The 22,518-nt window shown below is 30.3% G+C and overlaps 2 protein-coding genes across 6 annotated transcripts in view; one reads left to right on the top strand and one right to left on the bottom strand.

Moving 5' to 3' along the window:
• Nucleotides 1–22,518, bottom strand: part of robo1 (roundabout 1) — a 170,445-nt gene that overhangs the window by 127,456 nt on the left and 20,471 nt on the right. For 4 of the 5 annotated variants that reach the window (XM_070647020.1, XM_070647015.1, XM_070647017.1 and 1 more), the window contains exon 3: nucleotides 15,732–16,150. In XM_070647020.1, coding sequence (XP_070503121.1) covers nucleotides 15,732–15,813 — 82 coding nt within the window. In that variant the 5' untranslated portion in view covers nucleotides 15,814–16,150. The remainder of the gene's footprint in view (nucleotides 1–15,731; nucleotides 16,151–22,518) is intronic. The other variant, XM_070647018.1, reaches the window with a different exon arrangement.
• LOC139095619 (glutaminase kidney isoform, mitochondrial-like) lies at nucleotides 13,396–14,700 on the top strand. Its single transcript, XM_070647007.1, has 2 exons — nucleotides 13,396–14,241; nucleotides 14,308–14,700. The coding sequence occupies exons 1-2, from the start codon at nucleotides 13,396–13,398 to the stop codon at nucleotides 14,698–14,700; spliced, it is 1,239 nt and encodes a 412-aa protein (XP_070503108.1).

Below are 22,518 nucleotides of genomic sequence, written 5' to 3'. Positions count from 1 at the left end.
GACTGAATGGCTTTGGGTGCTTCTCTTTTTTATGATGGGTTTTTTCTTAAGTGGGGATGCTTGAATGTTTTAAATTAGAAATTTATTGAATGTATTTTGGACCTTTTTTTTTGGTGAGAAAAAATTATGAAGGGTGCATGTTGATATTTTAAAGAGGAATGTTTAGGCAGTTACTGTCGGTTTTATGCTTTAATGTTGAAGAAAAATTGTTTTAAGTAAGTTTGTAGGCTACGGACTTTAATGTCATGACAAGTGTGGTTATGGGCACAATGTAAATTGATACTCTTCCCTCCGTCCAAAAAATTGATATCACACATTTAATACAGCTCTGAGTATAGTCCTAAGTTCAGCTCTTAGTGCAGTGCTATACGCAGCTCTGAGTGCAGCAGCCCTGAGAGCAGCTCTGAGTGCAGTCCCGAGAGCAGCTCTGAGTGCAGCCTTTAGTGCAGCTTTGAGTGCAACCCTAGGCACAGTTCTGAACCCCAAAAATCCACCATCCTTAAAAAAATTGCAAAATTATTCAATCCATGAACTCAATTTAACATTTTTACAGCCAAAAAGCTCGCGACTATAAAGTCCTCATTATTTAAACCACTGTCTAGAGAATTCATTAAATTCAACTAAAGCAAATTCTTTTCGCAAATTAACATGACTGTGCTGTATAATCACACACAAAAAAACGTAAAAATTCATTATGTTGGTTAAGATATATTATCTGGATGACTTAATATATACATTCACAATAATTATGAAATGTAGACATTTTTTTCAGCACAAATATAAATTTATAATGTAGTTGAATGTGGAAAAATGCTCGTTAGGTGCATGCACAAAAGAAATTTTTCATGCCACAACTCTTATGAATGAATTAAAATATATATGAATGTGGATAACATACTATAGTCGAGAGTTCATGAAGGGGAAATTTTTTTTTGAAAAATGTCTCGTGAAAAATGCAATAAAAATTACGACTTTCCACGTCGCCCTCCGTAACATAAAGGAACAACTGAGAGGTAGAAAAAGTTCAACTTCAACTTATTCGAAGCATGAAAAACCATTTTCTTGATTCCCTATTTCATTTTATATACTATAACAACATTGCATGATTTTACTATTACCTGAACAGCTCATACAGAATAACATGGCACATAACATAGAATTAAAAAGATATCAAAAGGGGAGAGAAAAATGAATAAAAATAAAAAAAAGAGCTGACTGATATGAGATTACTGGATTTCACAAAATTTCAGAGTAAGTTTCTTATCATGCTTCACATACCTTTCGAGATGTTGCTTTTAAATCAAAATGTTATAGAAGAAAGTAAGGGGATGCTTTTGATGCAGAATTCGAAGTTGAGTCAGAGTCTGGATGGAAATATGACTCAATCTTAAATGAAATGTGAGCTCTGTATTAATGTGATATGAATAGCTCTTGGCTACAAGAATTCAGGGGTTGTACTCATAAAATGCAGAAATTTTATGAGATTTGAGGTCAATGACCAACTTAGGTGAGATTTTGCTTCATAATGTGCTAAAGTGTTGCAAATTTCATTTTACAACAGTCGTTGCGGTGCCGTTAAAGCTTCTCCGTGTCATTTTTAGGTTAGGCCATTAGCAGGGCAATGTGGAAGTGTCCAAGTAACCAAGAGTTCTGAATTCTAAGATTAAAATGTACTGAATCATTGGGTTGGTACCTGAATAGCTATAAAAATCAATTTCGGGGCTGAAAAACCCGGTTAGAGACTGTAAAGTTCCACTTGGGTTGAATTCTCGGATTTCAGGATATTTCTTGACGTTAAAATCTTTAGAAGTAGCACAAAGTAACCAAAAATAATCTTTAAAGAACACCGAACTTCATATCACTTCCAAATATTTGCCAAACTCAACCTTTTGTCTCCCATAAAACTCTTCTTCCTCAACATCAATCTCTGAAATACTCCAATCCAAACCAAAATTTCAACTCCTTCAATCCCCTCAACACACATAAACTGCCCACTTTGTGCCGGAATTTTTCAAAAAATCTTATAATATTATTAAGATATTTTCATGATTTTGTTTGTTCAACTAAAAGATCTCATATCATGGTTTTGAATATAAATTATCAAGGGAACCGTGAAAGTAGTTTAAACATATACAAAAACATGTAAGACAAAACACATTAATTGAACATCATTTTAACCCCATTTAAACAATCTCCTGTCTTATAATTTTAAAGTTTAAAGTTTTACGCAAAATTGTATTTTAAGTTTTTTGAAAAGAAAGGCTAAATGGGAGAGTTTTTGTGGATGTGGAAGTGGTAAAGGCATTGGGACTGATGTGTTTTTTGAATGTTTAATGTGTAATTTGGTGAATAAATGAGAAATTTAAGAATTGAGGATACATATTTAGAGAAGTTATTGTGTTTTTGGGATGTATGATGAGACTATGGTTGGATAAGTCATTAAATAGGGTATGGTTAGCCTCTAAGTAGAATATCTGCAATTGAAGCCTCCAATCCTATTCCCTGCCCCACCTAAGCATATTCATTGTTACACCCAGCCTAAACACATCCTCATCGACATTTATCCCCCCAACTCTGCCTATATTAATTAAAAGAAAATGTTTTCCTACTTAAAAATCAAAACATAACCTCAAAATATTTCCATAACAAATCGAGTTTCCACCTCTCATTTCCAATTTAAATCATCCACCTCCGCATACCCCCTTCCAAAAAAAATTATTCATCATCCCATACATAATTAAAGTAAATTACCAACGCATGAATCCCATAACTATGAAAACATATCACATTCCCATACATTTTATTCATCAATATAATCATCATGCTTATAACATTCGCCCCACATCATTCATTCCCCTCTTGAAAAATGTGTTCCTTTTTCTTTGGATAATAAACTAGAATGATATTTTCTTTCTTATCCTGCTTATTTCATTGAAAATTGGAGAAATGAAAATGAATAAAATCCTTTAAGGATAGTAAAAGGGGGCTGTGTGGCAGTTAGGGGAGCGTTTGGGGTAGGAAGGGGTGTGAAGCTATGTGATGGTGGCACAGGGTTAGCTATTTCAAGGTTGGTCTACTTATAATTATGAGAGTAAAAAAAACATTTTTCTAAGCTGCCAAGATTCAGGGGCCCAAAATTGAAGCACTTTTTACAGTTTACCCCGGGGCGCCGAGGGGCAATAATGAGTTTACGGCCTTTTCTCATTCAAATTCAACCCCAGATTGGGTTCAATTAATCCAATTAATTTCATATTCTCAGTTCAAGTCCGCAACAAGTCAACAAATTCCAAAAAAATCAAAATCTCCAATTCACATCATTTATGATCAACCCTAAAATAGAATTTTTCCTTGAACGACTATAATGCAATTTCATTTCATGTCTCCCAATCCCTCCACCCACAATTTTCTAGTTTTTGTTGCTATCTAACAATTTCTATATAGAATGTATCTAAAATGTATATGAGGGGTAGATTGAAAATGTTCTTAAATACAGTCATATCCCTGGTGTATAATAAAAAGCTAGGAAAATTTTCATCTTCAAAAAATTTTTTTTTTTATGTTTATATGTATCCGAATGTGTATTTTCTTCACGTTTCCTTGATGATGCCTTTCAAAATCCCCCCCGTTCCAAGAATTTCTCCTTTCTAATTTCAACTATGGCTGTGTTAGATATTCCACCCCCTCATAGTCATTGTTTTAATGTTGCCAGGGCACATACAGCAACAACAAAAAAATGTTAAAATGCTTTTGGGAGATAAATAAAGGAGAATTTTTCAAATCCATAGATTTGAAGCATTTAGAGATGAAATTTATATTTTTATATATAAAGAGATATTTAGCAACAAAAACAAAATACCAGGAAATGCCAGAACACACAAGCAGAAAAGGTTTGTTTTGCTGCTTCTTCTTCACATTTCCTCCTCGGATTGCATAATTTTTTTTGCTTTATTTTCTCGGCTTTTTTTTATATTTTTTTGAATAAATACATTTATCAGACGAATCATCATCGTTGTGAATGGCCTCATTGGAATGCCGCTCTCTTTTTTTGTTGTTATTGCTGTCTCTTCACTCTTATCTATTGTCCTTAAAAAAGACAGTACGAACCAGGAACTGTCTCCCTTAAAAGAATTATTTTTTAACATATATACGTATTTTTTATGGATTTGAACGTTAAGATAAGGCAATGAGGAAATGAAATTGAGCTGGGATGGTATAGGATGTCAGAGAAAGTAAGGACATTAAATGAATAGAATCTAATTTTTGTACATTTGGAGAGGCATCTTTAGATAGAAAGGAGGCACATAAACAACTCGTAGCTTTGGTTCGAATAGCTTTAAGGATGTTTAAAGCTGTGATTGTGATTTCAAGGTTTAGTTTTTATGTACATAGCCCTAATTGTGCTGTTTTGCTGAGTTCAACAATTATTTCTGTTCAAACTAAAGGATCAGTCTTAATATACCCGTAAAGTTACTTTTTATTACTCTAATTTGCACCATCCAGCCCTGTGCTTATCAAATCTTATTATGGCAAGACACATATTGATGGTAAGCCATGACCAAAACTGTACAATACTAAACTAGACCATCAAGTCTTCTCAAATCCTCTCAAATCATTAATTCGACTCCTTACATTCCCTACAATCCTAAGAAGCAATAGTTAGTGACTAGAATTTAACTTTACAGCTGTACTTATGAAGAATCATCATACAAGCCAATCAGAACTCTATCAAGATGATGACGGCACTTTGACAACAGTCTATGAATTATGATTGAATGATTAAGTAACTTATAGGAATCGAACCCTCATTCCAACACATTCTTAATTATTATGACACAATATGCTGTTTCTGTAACTTACAGAATCGCTTACTCATCCCCTCAAACCACAGATCTCACTACATTACATCTTCAACCATCATCAATAAAATCCTTACATCAATTAAATTTGCCAAAATCTATACATAAAACAAGTCCAAGTACCAAAAAACACAAAATCAATTTCCTTAGTCAAACAAACATGTTTCCTTTAAGACATGAACAAATGTCGGACAAATTATTTGAGTCATAATCCAAAATTACTTCATATTCATTCTAATGGTCGGACAGAGAATATAAATGAAGTAAATTGCTTTTTTATGATTATTAACGATAGATCCACGACCGACACAAAAAAGCCCTATCCTATATCTTCCGACTCATCTACAAAAGAAAGTTTTTAATTAAATTGAAAGCATTTTAATTGATGGTCAGGCTTCGTTAAACACATCTAACACATCATCATCGCAGTCATCATTATCATTCATGCCCCATATAGTCAGGCGTCAATAGAATAATAGCAGTCAGCGGAATCAGTCAGGAAAGAATGTAATAATAATGAAAAATTTCCATTTTTTTTTTCGACTTGTCATCGTAAATAATAAACCACCATATATGAGATGACCATAAAACACACGTCATCATCATCAAAACTCATAGTTATGGTTCATGACCCGGCTATTATGTCCTGCGTAGAGTACCGAGTATTATTGAGTTAAAATAATTTTTTAAGCCGCAAAAAAAATGATCATAAAAATTAACGGCGCTTTAATATTATGACATGAAAGTCAACATGAATTAAACATGAGGATATGAAGACGGCACATGACATTATTACGTGTACGAATGCGCTTTTTTTGTTAAACATAAATTTATGTCTTTTTTTTATTATTACGTAGTATTTGAATGTGAGTCGAGGTGACTCGGTGGCGGAATGGTTTAGTACTTTGGTACATAATTATTGCAACACCGATCTAGCGATCATGGGTTCGAGACTCGGCATGGGAAATTTTTCACATGTCCTTTTTCGAATCATATGTAGTGGAAACGCGGCTCACAGCCTCCCTTTGAAGGCTACAGGCAGTAATGTCATCAAAGAAGTGGTTCGGATTCCACTATAAACTGTAGGTCTAGGTTTGAGCGAGAGATCTGGCGAATCCTCACTCATTAAACTCCCAATAGCCATGAAACGCATATAAACGCGCAGCTATGGACCTTAAGGTCTGCAATGCTAATGTTTATTTTTTTTTTTTTTTTTAGTATTTGAATGTGCAAATAGTTAATGAAACATTCTACGACAGAATGAAAGGAAGAGAATAACGTGAGGTCAATTGGATTATAAAAAAGAATGTACAGAATGGCAGATAAATGTCAAGCATATGTTTGTACGTGATTAAGCCATTCATATCTAAATAAGTGAATAAAAAACAATATTTTTTAGGTCTGTTTTAAAGCTTCTGCTCATTTAAAGATCCCATTAACCCGCAAAAATATGAATACATTAATTTTTTCCCTTAACTCGCCTGTCACTGATACAATAGCTTCATTTTTATCATTAACGAAGATGATGGGCTTTTTGCTCAACAAGTTGGTGTGAGGTTGGAGGCTAACAGCTTGTTTCGTGAAGATTTAGGCGCATAATTTGAGTTTCTGCTCGATAAAATTTAAATTGGTTTAAAAATCTGGAATTTGAGTTTTTTGTTGATTTTTAAATGCTTAAAGAGCAATGTTTTACTGGTATTTGATGCTTACATTGTGTTGCTGCTGTTTTATTGAGTTTATTATGCCTTTATCCTTGTTAAATCAATTATTTTCACACTAAATTCTTAAATTTCACTTCAAAATTTAAATTCAAACTGAGCAATCAAGTTGCTCAAATCTAAGCAAAATATTTGAATTTCAAAAATCCGTTGGAAATTCTTTTAAAGGTAACCTAACAAACTTATTGTAATCAACTCCCAAACTTCAATATTTGCACAATAAAAGCCAAAACATCCAGTAGAACTCCCAAAGAACAAATAAAAACAATAAACCACATCATCCAAAAACACAAGATGACCTAAAATTGATGATGATGAGGAAAATATTCTCTGCTTCCAAAAAATAAGAAAGGTGGAAAAGAAAACGTACGAAAAGATGATTGATGACCCATTGTGACATAGCATCTCCATAACACGATAGCCCTCGTTATCACTTGCGCAATTTTCATATATTTTTTAAAGGCGCCTCTCGCCTTTTGTTTTTAATGATTAAGTATGTTTACATTTAATTTATCATATCCAGTCGACATGTAGAGCAAAATTGTAAGTGCTTCTTGGTATCGTATCTTCCATATTCATAAGTAGTGTCGCCCCAAAAATAACAAAATAAAAAGCTTTAATTCATGAATATATCCAGCGGCATTATCATCTAATGTAATTGTCATCTCAGTAATATGCATGTTTGAGTTACATTATGATGAGATAGCATACGACATTCTTAACATACGTGTTTATCAAGAGATTAGCATCGTTGCATGATGAATCGCATGAGTGAGAAAAAGAAATGAATTAATGGGAATTGTCTGTGAATTTTGACACGTATTTTTAGGTTAGAAATTCCTTTATTTTTATGGTTGAAGCATAAAAAAATGTTTATTTTGGATTAGTTGACAAGGGAAATTTTGGTTACTATACTTAAAATAATGAAGTTGCGTAAGGTGCGAAAATTATGGATGTCATAATATATTTTGAATTTTTTTTACGATTTTATGTGGAGTCATAAAATGTTTAGAGACTGGTTTAGAACTGACGAAAAAAATGTCATAAAATTAGAGGCTTAAAATGTGCTTTATTTAGGTTATGTTTATTTAATTTTTTATTTCTATTACAAAATTGTCGTTAAAAATTGATTTCTAAAATGTAAATGAATTTTGAATTCTTCAAAATCGTTCAAATTTGAACTCTACAAATCCGTTCATATTTGAATTCTGTAAAACAACTGGAATTTGAATTCTACATAACCGTTGAAATTTGAATTCTACAAAATTATGAAATTTGGATTCTACAAATATTTGAATTGTACAAAACTGTTAATATTTGAAATTTACAATACCGTTAAAATGTGAATTCTACAAAATCGTTTAAATTAAAATTTTACAATATCGTTGAAATTTGAATTCTACAGAACCGTTAAAATTTGAAATTTACAAATTCCTTAAAATTTGAATTTTACAAAATCGTTAGAATTTGAAATTTACAAAATCGTTGAAATTTGAATTCTACAAAACCGTTTAAATTTAAATTAATTCAAAGCCCTTGAAGCTAGAATTCTTCAGAACCGATCCCATAGAATCACAAATTAGTCATCTGCATAGTCGATCGATTGCTGCAACATTTTTCTATTTAACTAATTTAAACAATTTTCACTTCTCTCAGTCGTGAATAATCACTTCAAACGAAAAAATTAATGACTAAATTAAACTAGGGATTGGAGCTTCAAACGGCTGTAAATAACTATAATATATTGAACAAACTTCAAGCCAATCATTGTGAAAAAAAAATTACCAGCAATTATTTGAAATTGTTACAAAATTGTAAGTCTCAATGTATCTGGGTTATTATTGGTTTTTCTGTGTGAGAATGTTTGGAATCTTGCTCATGTAAAAGAGATTTTATGAGTTTATACTTTTATGATTCCAATTAGTAAAATAGCCGATCTAAAATAAACCAGCGACAATTTCCTTCTTTTCTTCAATTCAAACTTGCTGCTCGAAGGCACAGCAAACCATCAACTTTATTAAATTCATTAATTTGATAATAAAAATCATTAATTTATGTAAATTTTTATAACAAAATTGTTAAGTTTTATAGCAAATTGATGAAATTACAACGACTTAATTAGCTTAATTTTTTTTAACGGAACATGAAAAATTTAAAAGAAAATTTTAACGAATAAAAAATTCTTTATTTAATTCATTATCCTCAATTAATTAAATGTAATGTTGATACCCAATGCCTTATTTAGCTACCATAACTTTCAATTAAAATCCACCAACTCAATTGACTGTTGCAATTATTTCAGTAGATGAAAAACCTCAATAGACTTTACATATAAATGGGTATCGTTGTTAATTTTTGCTTCTTCTACATTTACGATGCTGAGGTTTTTTATTAACATTGTTGTAATAACATGTTTCTGCACTTTGGTTGTGGCACGAATTTTGATTTGAGTATAACTCTTTGAGATGAAGTCATTTTTTTTTTAGGGTCAAAATGTTTTGTATATGGTTCGTGCCATTCTGAACATTATTATTAATTTAATTGTGATGCTTAAAAGTTCATTGATTTTGAGTAAAATTGGATTAACTTTGCGAGGTGGAGAGAAAAAAATCCGCCATTTTGGAATTTATTGACTGTATCTTGGCTTAAACACCTTTTTAAAGGTACATGTGTCTCCGCTAAATTGTTCAGAATTTGAATTTTGTTGCATTTTTGATTTAAAATCCTATTTTTGTTGCAATTTGAGTTCAAAATTTGAATTTTTTCAATTTCTTAGTTCAAAATTTGAGCTTTGTTCATTTTAGGTTCAAAATTTGAACTTTGTCACATTTAACACTCAAAAATTTGATTTTTTCTGAATTTTGAATTCTAAAAATTGAACTTTGATGTATTTTAAGCTCAAAATTTGAACTTAAACAGAAAAATTCAAAATTTCGAAAGCCGTTAAACTTCTTTAATGAATATTCAGAGAAAAAATTGATAATTCCATCATATTATCTTCATATTCTCTTATAATTCACCAATTTTCTTGCAGATGCGCTCAAAAATTCACACTCCATTATCATTTCTGCAACATTATCTCTCCTCATACTCATTACAAAAAGCAACAACCAAGCTAACATACGCTTCATTCTACGTAATTCTTAATTGAGAGATATCTTATGTATGCTTAATGCTGTGGTAAGAGATAATGAAAAGAAAAAAAAATTTAATAAGAAATATAAAACGTCGCATTAATTTAAAAAAAGAAACTTTTATGCATTCTCGTTCTGTGTCATTTCATTATATTAAGAAATTTAATTTTTTTATTTTCTTCTCTTTCTGCCTTCCCCAACTTAAATTACTCAACACAAGGCAGCAAAAAGCATTTCTCTTTATTCTATATCTTGATTATCTCGTTTTCGTCTTTACGATCATCGCTGAAGAAATTTTATATCAAGAATCTTATTAGAAATACACAAAAAAAATAAGAATAAGGCATAGACCTGACGTGTGGTAGGTATGGCATAATGTAACATATAAAAAAATTAAAAATTTGTCAGATGCGCCCACATGTTCACATATGTTTATGGGAGCATATATCAGATATGGTCAGCGATAAACAATTTTTTTTTTTTGAAAATTAATCGCTTATTTTTGAATGAATATTTTTATTGCCTATATTTGGTTGCATTCAGGCTTGATATGGTTGTAATTTTTCCTTTTCATTAATTTATGATATTTTAAGCGGTTTCATATGCATTTTTTTATGTTGGATATCATCTTCAAATTATTTCTTGGTACTAATTAAATTCACACATTTCTTGAAGCTATAAAAATGGAAACAAATGAGATGAGCCCGAGTAACATATAGTTGAATGGTTCTGGGTAGGTTATCTGAGTGTTATTTTAACTGATGACTTGCTTTATTCCAAATTTGGACAGTTGTGTGACCCAGGGACACCGATGCAATGTACCTAGAGACAATTTGTGTTTCGTTAATACACAAACTGAGTAGTTGTGACTGGAAATAGCGAAAAATTACCCAAATCCGACTAGACTTTCCCTGGAATTGAACCCAGATCGTTAGAGTCAGTAGTCTGACACTCTAACCACCACGTCATTGCTGCATTTTTGCTGCTTATTACATTACTGAGTAGTGCACTATAAATTGGATCTTTAGGCACCTAGATGTGATTTGAACTTCATATTGGCAGTCAGAAGATCAGAATTGAATAGAATGATAATCCTAGAACCTTACAAACTTCAAATGATTGCATCAACAGTCAATTTAGTATTTAAAAACAGACATAACCTCAAAAATCTCCCATTCCATAGCCTCCAACCCAACCATATCTCTCTCGGAACAACCATAATAATATTCTAATTAATTCCAATAATTTTTTTCCATATAAAGACACTTACAACGCTGTAATGAATAATTATAGCTTATCTATAGAGACATTTTCTCTTACAAAAGGGACCATTCATTAAGTCATTGAGCCATTACTCAATTACAAATTAAACGCATGTATAATTATAAGGCATTTCATACCGCAACGATGTGATTTATATAGAAAAAACAACAATTGGATATATTACATCTGTTTGTAATTCGATATTTTCTCTTCTAATGCCAATAGCAACTTCATGAGTGACTGCGAGCAATATGTATACGACATACAACACATATTGTGGTTTCTCGATCTGGGACTTTATATTTTATTGCATAACATGAATTTAATAGCTTTATAATGAAAGACATGAAAAAGGCAAACAACAATAAAATCGACTTAAGATCATGAGACATGGAGATGTGTAAAAAAGACTTTTTTAATCCTGCTGAAATGTGTAAGAAATGCCCAACGTGCATTAATGTGCAATCACAGCTGACAAAATCTGACGTGAGAGAGGATGCCAAGAGAGTAATGTGATAATTGTGCATCAGGTTTGGTTGAAATGGAACTGGGCGCATTTTCGAAATTCACAATGTCTTTTCCGGAATTTAAAATTTTACATTCGAAATCTAAAATTTGAAATTCAAATTTTTACTTTGAAATTCAAAATTTAACTCTCGAATACAAAAATTTAGTAAAAAATTCCGAATTTCACTTTTGAAATTCAAAATTCACTTTCGAAATTCAATATTTTACTTTCGTAATTCAAATTTTTACTTTCGAAATTAAAATTTCCACTTTCGAAATTCAAAATCTTAATTTCGAAATTCAATTTTATAATCAAAATTCAAAATATAACTTTCAAAATTCAAAGTTTCACTTTCGAAATTCAAATTTTATCTTTTGAAATTCAAAATTTAAATTTGATATTCGACTTATTAATTTCCAAGTTCAAATTTTAACTTTCAAAATTCAATTTTTAATTTTCGAAGTTCAAATTTTAACTTTCGAAATTCTTATTCATGTCATCTAATATCATCCAAACTGCACATAAATTGAAACCTTATTCAATTATTTTTTTCATAAATCACATCGCATTCAAAAAGTCATGCAAATAAATACAATAATTTAATTCAACTCGTTTTTTTGATTCCCGGCTCAACTTAATTTGATGCAATCATACGCTATAATGGATTCTCTGTTGAATGATTATTTAAAATGATTTACGCGTTTTTAATGCAGCCACCACAAAGTTGTGAGGAAGAAATTCAGTTTTTGATATGATATGTGGGCTCTTCAAGTCATGTTATTAATATTAATAATATTCTTCTTCTTTATTCAATGGCATTATGGTGTTTATACTCAAAAATATTCTCATTTTTACATCTCATCCAAAAATGTATACATGATTCACATATTTATTAATATAAATATTCATAAACATACAAAGCTGATGATTATTATTGAATAATAAAAGAGGAAAGAAATAATTTGGATTATTTTCATTCTTTTTTTTTCATATCTCTGAACAAGGGATTGAAACTCATTTGAAATGAGACATTTGATTTATAGGAGGACTACATGGATGATGATTTATGGGGCCATGATAATTGAATATGTATTCGGACTGAACAATAGTGGAAGTATTATGTCGGAATTTCTTATTCTGAAGGAAATATTATGGCAGAGCAATTTTGTGGCTTATTATTAGATGTGGGATGGTTATCAATTTTTGTCAAGATTTTTTTTTTAGAACTTGTTCTTAGCGAGAATTTTACTGATTTATTTAAATTGACTTTTGTTGAGATTTATGTATCGTTGTGAGGTCTGGAAAGGAGTATGATGTGTTCTGTTTGGTTTGGTATGCAAATCCGAGAGACATAAATTAAGAAGTTGTGAAGAAGCCTTCATTACGGTGTTATTGCCACTGCGAAGCTTAATTTGTGTTGCTATGGTTGAACTTCTGTTAACAAATTTCTAGAAAAAATTCATATTTTGCTCAATTTTTTCATTAAATTTTACTGATTTTCTGTTAGTTAACTAAATACAGATTACTTTGCTAATTTTGCATAGTCTTTTCACAGTTGCGATGCATTTTGAAGACTTATCTCAACTTCTTAGTGATTTATCATCAGCATTTGTCAAATTAACCTAATTTTTGTTTATTTTCTACAATTTAAGCTCGATTTTTAAATGATTTTGGACAATTATCCAAAGGACAGCTTGCTTTGATCTTCTAAATCTGTCCATAAGTCACTTAAACTCTCAAACTATAGAAATAACCCTAAAAACATCAAAATTCCCTCCAAATTTCATCAAAATTTCCCAAATTCTTTCATCTCAGCAATCTTTGAAATTCCTCTTAATTCAAATTTTCATCAGTTTTCATTCACAATTCAAACTATTTAGACGTATTTTCACAAATTCTTCAATCAAAATTCAAAAATGTCGTCAGAAAAGTCAATCCAAGAGATTTACAAGTCCTACGTTGCAACAGGTTCAGTGAAGAAATTCATGAACGACATTAAGGCTCAAGGAATTCAAGAAAATGACCCAAGACTCTCACAGATAGCTGAATTGACAAAGGAAAGAGAACAAAAGGAGAAGAAAGTTGATTATGAAAATTTTGCAAGACGCAGTACGCCATGCTGTGGTTTGATGAAGAAATTTTCAGAACGTCAATTTGTAATTCCGAATTTTGAGAAGTTCACGAAGACAATTGAGGATCTTTACTGGAGGATCAAGCCAAATACGACAGGCAAGAATGCAGCTTACATTCCTCAACTAGCCAGCATTCCTGATTATTGGGGAATTTCAATTTGCACTGTCGATGGTCAGCGCTTCCAAATTGGTGACACAGGCAATGGATTTTCAATTCAAAGTTGCTGTAAGCCATTGAACTATGCAATTGCATGTGAATATCTAACATCAGACGTTGTCCATAAGTTTATTGGACAGGAACCGTCAGGAAGGATGTTCAATGAGATGGTATTGGATCACAATAATCAGCCACACAATCCAATGATTAATTCTGGTGCAATTGCAACTGCTTCACTTATATACACGCTCATCGATGGTGATCAGAGACGATCAATGGCTGATAAGTTCGACATGGTCAAGACATGGATGGAAAGAGCTGGCGGAAATGAAAGATTTGGATTTAATAACTCGATTTATTTGTCAGAAAAGGAAGTTGCTGATCGAAATTTTGCTTTGGGATATTTTATGAAGGAAAATAAAGTATTTCCAGAGAAGACCAACATGCTCGAGTCCCTTGACTTCTACTTCCAGGTAAGAATTGCTGCAAATTTAATTCTAATAATTGCAGCTTTAAATCTAATGAAATTTCAATTCCAGCTCTGCTCAATTGAGACATCAGCCGAGACATTCAGCGTCGTCGCATCAACATTCGCCAACGGAGGTGTCTGTCCATTGACGGATGAGAAAATCTTCTCAGTTGATACATGCCGTGATGTCTTATCATTGATGCATTCATGTGGACTTTATGACTATTCAGGACAATTTTCATTCAATGTTGGACTTCCAGCTAAATCTGGAGTATCTGGAGTCATTATGCTTGTCATTCCTAATCTTGCTGGAATTGTCTGTTACAGTCCGAAATTGGATCAACATGGGAATTCAGTTCGTGGAATTCAATTTTGTGAGGAACTTTTGAAGACTTATGCAATTCATCCTTATGATAATTTACGTCATACACTGGCACGACGATCGATTTATGAGGATAAATAAAGAGGATTTTGGGTCTAAAATTTGTTGAAATTGATGTGATTGAATGAAAAAAATATATTTTGAATTTAAAAAGACGTTTTGACTTTTTTTGAATTTTTGAAGATTTAATTTGAATTTTGAAATAACGGTTGAACATTTATGAAGTAAATTTCAGTTCAAAGTATGAATTTTGAACCTTAAATGATCGTTTGGAAATTTTGAACTTCATTGAAAGCTTTTTGAACTTCATTTTGAGCTAAATTTGAATTTTGGAGTTTCGTTAGTAATTCTTGAATCTTTAAAAGTTCAAATTCAAATTTAAAATGATCGTTATTGATTTATTGAACCTTTTTTGAATCAAATAGTTCAATTTCAAATTATGAATGGCAGTTGAACATCTTGAATACAATTTTTGACAACATTTGAGTGTGAAATTACCGTTATAAATTAAGTTAATGCATTTTTGATTGAATTAATTCAAATTGAAGGATGAACCATCAAAAATTAGCTCCAACAATAGAATTCCACAACCAACAATGCCTCAAAATTAAGAAAAACATTCTATTCATTTAAAATAGAAAAATTTATCATTAATAAAACCGTTAGCTGCATCACAAAAGTCACATCTCACAACATTATTACTCATTTTTATTTACATTTCTTCATTTTTTTTATATCATTTTTTTTTCTATTTTTTGATCATTTATTACGACAATAACGATGATGAGTCAAGAAAAAGTCTTTCAAAATGTTTCAAGATGTGCGGCACTAAAGCGTTCTAAGATGAATAAAAAAGAATTTTTGTGAATTAAATCGAGAAAAATGTGAAAATAATTTTTATGGTCGTCAACGGAGAAGAAAAGGAAGGAAAAAAATCCACACTTAAGTGGGGATTAGCTGGCATGAAATTTTTATGAACATTTCGCGCTTGATGTCAAATAACCGAAAAAAGTTGATGATGCCATGAAACAGATTATTGATCATAAAACATGTTTTGGTGGATCATAAAAAAAAATGTCGGGAATTATGGATAATAATAACAAGGCACTTACCATATGAGCATAAAAATAAATTAATCCAAATAACAGTATAATATACAAATGATGTCACGTCCTTTCCCATGATGATTCTCATGAGAATTTCTCAACTTCCAGTGATTCTCCTAATTTTATTTTAAATCAAAATATTGACTAGATTTTACACACATTTATGTGTCAATTCTAATTTATCCTTATTTTTTAGCACTTCCACTTTACATTTTCGGTAATTCCTTTTACAGCATTTTCATCATTTTCTTATTTAAATATTTAAACAGCATCTAAGCATACATAATATACACTCAAATGAAAATTAATTTGTTTCTGCTCCTCATTAATTTGTGTTTTAAATTCCTTTTTTTGTGTCTCACACCACACGTCGTGTCTCCTCTTATTTCACTTTGATGATGCTTGATGATGATGACACTCCTTGCCTATATACACACACATTAAAATGAGAAATGAGAAAGAAAATAAAAAATTAGAAAAATGTTTTGACATAAATGAAGAAAAGTTTGAATGCGACACAACAAAAGAATTGTGCTGAAATTTCTGTGTCACAAAAGCCACTGCAAGAGATGAAAAGAAAATGCAATTTTTCTTTGGAAAAAGACGGAAAAGGAAAATTAAATAAATTATGCGGATGGAAGTTGTTTTGGGATTCTTAATGAGATGTGGAATTTAATGGGAATTTAAAGTGGAATTGGGGAAATTTAGGATGAGGATGAGGGGATATTTATTGGGACTAGAACCTTATGAATGCACAAATATTGTAAATTATTGGAGTTCTGACTCAACGGCATCGACAGTTTATTGAATATAGACTTTTAAAATTATTAAAGGTGTTGGATTTGTGCTGTACACAACTGTGGTCCAATACAACAATGAAGACTGTATAATAAGCTTTAGATTTGATTTGTGCCACGCTTCTAAACAACCCTCGGTAGCTTAGTGGTAGGAACAAGCAACCGAAAATTTCAGGACGTCGGTTCGAGTCCCACACTTGTATTGACCTTCAAGCCCCATCCCATCCCAAAATATACATCTATTCTTGTCAAAGTTGGTAACTAGAACGATTTGGCTTATTGCCGAGAATCCTGAGTGAAACAGGATTGCTTATGGAGCATTCTCTGGTTTTTCTGGTGGATATAGAGACGATAGATCAGAAAAGTGTATACGAATTTGCTTTCCTTAGCCTAAACTGGTTTAGATAGACACTGCCTCACCTAATCTAGTCAAAAATGCAACTTACTGACCCAAAATAGTCTGAAATGACTAAATTAGGACTAAAACTAGTCATTAGGTACTCAATCAATCGATACACAATAAATTTAACAAAATTAAACTCGAATATCCTCCACCAAATCCCCCCAAACATTCCCAGAATCAGCCTCATTCACAAAATTCAATTTAAAATTATTTTAATTGCTGTAATTTAATCATAAATCCACAAACAAACAAAAAAAGCTCACATTATATCACTCACAAAACATTAAAATTGCATCAATCCTCCCCAACTCAATCAAAACAGAAAGTCAAAAAATTCCCAGAATAACGAAATTTAAGAACCTCAACATGCCTCAACCTGCTCCTTTCCGCATATAAATTAAGATTTTTTTTTATATATATTTCGCTTGAACTCAATGAGCCAAATCTCTCTTGCCCAATATTCTGTATTTCATTTCTTCTACATTCACTCAACTTTATACTTCCCCCATCAAACAAATTGTATCATTTTCATTCTGTGGAAAGAGAGCATCATGCCTGAAATAATAAAGCAATTTCTTTTATTTATATTTTTAAATTTCATGTGAATTATAATTCTTCGTTGGCCTTTTGTTGCAGGGTTGGAGATGATGGTTTGGATTCAAGGGGAGGGTTGGGTGATGTCACTTGTTTTGAATGGTTCTTTTTGAGGTTGACAACTAATGTATGACTAGAAAAAGAAGTACAAGGAAGCTTTCGATATAGACAGTATTGCATTTGGTGTTGGTAATTGGCATACGGAATCCGGCCGTAGAACTAACTTTAGACGACATCTGAGGAAATTCATGGATCACAGATCTGTACGGTCATCGAATCAAATCATCAACTAATGTAGACCAACTTTTTATACTTTAGAGTATTGGAACCTCAATTGAACTTTATTTAGTTTGTCTATTGGGTTGGTATAGGTCACAAAATTGTTCAATATTCAAAAATATGTAACCTATCCAAAATAGTAATCTAAACCTTTGTTATGGTTGAATCCCAACACAAAGGAAGCAAAGACAGTCAACTGAGATTAATATTAAGTTCATATCGGCTTTGAGCTTCGTGTGGCTTTTAAATGGAGCATCCCCCGAGCGAAACGTATTTATTGACATCAAAGCCGATACCGCATACCCTAATTGTACGTGACTTTCATATTTGTATCACTCGGTTTTTGTTCGCTTGATTCTTGAGTTCCTAGAAATCTTCAGAAAATTCGTTGATTTTCCAAATTATGACATTAAATAATTGCATGATTTGATCAAAACGTGCATAAATGTAGTCTAAATTTAGCCCAAAACCTAAGGACTCAACTTCACACTACCACAAATATAGCCAAACCCCATTCAAATCACCAAAAACAACAACCCTGTCCAATAGTACAAGTGGTGCAGCAAATCCTACACCAGATCCCCAAATTTATTGTTTCAATGCAGATGCAGTCTCACTCCTTCTCTATATTGTAATAATTTCAATAAATTCTACTTTATTAGTTTCATGTGGTTGACCATGGTAGAATATTGTCACATAACTCATATCATGTGCATACATATGAACCTTATAACTCAATATTTATTTGTAACATTATTGTACAACCACCAACAATCATGATGATGATGATTTTTACTACAGCATACAGCACAAACATTCACAATAATCGTAATAATTTTTATATATATATTATTATTATTATAGCATATAGAGCAATAATTCTCGAAAGAATGGGAAGTCATAAGGTTGATTCGTTTACGCGCACATATTCATTCACTTCCATTTCATTCATTTCTTCCTTCTTATTGTGCCTCAACTTGAATTATGATTCAAAGAAAAACAAAAAGAAATCAATCCATAAAAAAAAATACCGAAACAATAAAATGAGTAAAGAAATGTTTTTATAAAGTTCTTTTTTATTGGCAGTTCTTGCTTGGAATGTTGATGGGGTTAATGAGGGGGACAGTTTGTCGGAATAAAGATGTAGAAGTAAATAATAAAATTTTACGGATTTTGTAGGGTTAAAATTTAAACGGTTTTCTAAAATTCAAATTTTAACGGTTTTGCAAAATTGACTGGTTTTGTGAAATTTTTGAAAATTTTTGAAAAATTCGAATTTTAACGGTTTTGTAAAATTTAAATTTGACCGGTTTTGCCAAGTTTAAATTTTAACGGTCTTGTCAAATTCAAATTCTCACTGTTTTGTTAAATTGTAATTTTTACTAATTTATCAAATTTGAATCTTAACGATTTTGTCAAATTCAAATTTTAACGGCTTTGTAAAATTCAAATTTTTCAGTATTTTGCAAAATTCAAATTTTAACTATTTTTAAATTTCAAATTTCACATTCAAACATTCGGAATTGAGTAATTTTTTAAAATTCAAGTTTTAATGGATTTCTAGAATTCAAATTTTAACGATTTTTTATGATTCAAATTTTCATGATTTTTTAAAAATCAAATTTAAACAATTTTGAAAATTTCGATTTCTAAAAAAAATTTGAATTCAAATTTTAACAATTTTGTAAAATTTAAATTTTAACGGTTTTTTGAAATTCAAAATTTAACAAATTTCTTACAAATCTAATGCGCCACATCCCCACAACAATCCACAATTTCATTCTATACTAATCATGTATTTTATTATATTTCAATACATATATTTTTAATACAATATTATGTAGGAATTGGCATTTGAGGCAGACATAAAAATGAGTGAAATAAAAACATGAAATGAAAACCAACGAAAAAAGAAAAAAAAATATGTTTGCTCATTATATTGGCTGGAAATAAATAAAATAAAATAAAATTGCAAACACATCATTATAGACTTTTTTCAATTTTTATGAGGGAGGTGAGCATGGAACTGCATCATTCAGATGAAATTACAAAATAAGGGGCATTAAACTATGCAATACGTGTTTGAAACTTTTTTTAAAATTTTATTAACAAGATTATTGTTATGTTAATTTTTATAGCTGGTCATAAGGTACTGGAGTGTAATTGAATTTTATTGCACAAGTGCACAAAGTCGTTTGATGAATAATCTTGTGACTGAGAAATTTGTGCCATAGCTAGTTTTATTTAGAGTAATTTAGATTTTATGGAAAGGTTTTTTTATTCTAAAAGCAAAAAATTTTCATTAAATTTAATTTACAAGTGTGAAAAAGATGAGACTAAGTGTTTTGTTTTTATGTTGACGCCAATTTTCAACAGTCTGAAGATTTTATAAGCACTTTTAAGCTAATCTGTGTTGAATTTATATGAGACACGCTAATTTTGTAAAATAATGAAAACCGTTAAATTTCAATTTCAAATTTAAAATTTTAAAAGTTTGAATTTGACAAGATTTTAAATTTAAAACTCAAAAGTTCGTTAAATTTGAATTTCAAAAATTTGTTATATTAAGATTTAAATTTCAAAATTTCGTTAATTTAAAATTCCAAAATTTGAAAATCTACATTTGAAGGGTTTTTGTGTTCAAAATTTAAAAGCTTGATAATTTTAAATACATTAGGTCAATTTTGAATTCAAATTCTAAAAATTCTTTAATTTTAAAAGTTTTTAAGATTTGAAAAGTTGAAAAGTTGACGGTTAAAATTTCAAAAGTTTGTTAGTCTGAGTTCACAAATTTTATTAATTTAAATTTTTAAAGTTCATTTTTTAAAATTCAAAAGTTCATTTATTTCAAAATTCAAAAGTTCGTTAATTTCATAATTTCAAAATTCAAAAATTCGTTATAATATTTAAATTCTTAGAATTTCAATTTTCAAATTAAAAAAATCCGTTAAAATTTCAACTTTTCTAAACCAATTCATCATTTTTTTCTGTTTCAAAATTTGCATTAAAATCAAATAATTCAATTCCACCAACAAGACTCCAAAAACTGCAATTTTAATTCCAACGCCAAATACGAAACATATTTTTTAACACCATTTATATTAAAAAACTGTCTCATTTCTCAAAATAAAAAACTGGAATAGCAGGACATCATTAATTTTTGAATTATTACTCATAAATATTTCTGTCCACATACACGTGGGATATCCACCGTCCACTTAATATCTAAGCAAATCTTTCATATTTTTTTTATTCACACTTTTAATTTACTGCAGTATAATGAACTGCCCATACTCAATTATGGTGTTTCTCATCCCCACATATATGGCATTAAAAAGTATAAAAATAAAGCATTTTTTTTCAGCATTAAATAAATTCATTAATAATTGGCGTAAATGCACATAAGCAATAATTATTATTGTAAACTTCACACCTATTCTTTAATTATTTTATTACATAAATAAAAAGAATTTATAATCATTAATATAAATGTTTGCATTTCATCGAGCGCATGCAACATAAATTTTACATTTTTTTTTTTTTGCCGACAGACAATGTAAAAAAAATATAAATTAAGCAGTCGATCTCATTATTTTGCTTATTTTGTACAATTTATCAGCATTCCATTTCGATTACCATTTAAAGCTAAATCAACGTACACCTTAATGCTAATGAGGAAGCAGACTCAATGTTTCAGTTCTGTTTTATTTTCTATTTCGATATGTTGAAATCAAGTAAGAAGAAAAAAGTAATGTAAATTTAGTGAAGGCATGCGAGGTTTGGATAAGATGGCGCATTTTCAGTCAAATTTGAATTTAGAATCCTTAAAATCTTAAAAAATATGATAAAAACTCAAATAAGAAATGTAACGGTCAATAATAATTCAAATTTAGTTCCACATATGATTGAAAGTCAAGTAAGAATTGTAACGGTCAATATTAATTCAAATTTTATTCAACACGAATGAAACTGAAATGAATTGAAATAAAATTTCACTGAACAAACAAAATTTTCTCACCTCGAAAAGTTTTTTGCTAATTTTTCTCAAACTTAACAGATTTATGATTGCAAATGTAACCAATCTGTTTAAAAAAGATGGCAAGAGTTAATTACTATCAACAAAATGTAATATTTATCTAATATTAAACCAGGAAAAGCAATAATTTGAATTTTTCCCGCCGTTTTGTTTACATTTCACAATGTTTATCAAAAGATTTCAATAAGAAAACACAAATTCAATCACTTCAACAAGAATATATCCAATTAATTCACTCATATCAACCCAAATCATCACTTCAACCATCCAAATCATTCAGTCAACAAACCAAAGCAAACACAACATCACCTTCATATACACAAAATCATGCTTCAAAATATGGAAATGAATAATTGATATTGAAGTTGAGATAAAATTGATCTTGAAATTATTATTATAATTTTTTTTATTGCCATTCATTTTACCATTTGTAATGAATGCTCATAAATTAAATTTTATATGTATATATATATAGAAATTTCTATTGAAAAATGATAATGCGATCAATGTGACATAATTATCTGTTTCTCTTAACATTCTCTTTTGTACAAAAAGTATCTATCTAGTAATACTTGTATGTTGAGAGTTTTGTCGTTGTTTAAAAGTGCTGATTAATCACTTCGATGTTATTTTATTTATTTTTATTACAGAATACATTTTAATTTGAACAATCAATTTCGATGG

The sequence above is a fragment of the Chironomus tepperi genome, unplaced genomic scaffold (assembly GCF_022539635.2).
Source record: "Chironomus tepperi strain 1889 unplaced genomic scaffold, CSIRO-AGI_Ctep_v1 contig_369, whole genome shotgun sequence".
NCBI lineage: Eukaryota > Metazoa > Arthropoda > Insecta > Diptera > Chironomidae > Chironomus > Chironomus tepperi.
This window is presented reverse-complemented; position numbering and strand designations above follow the sequence as displayed.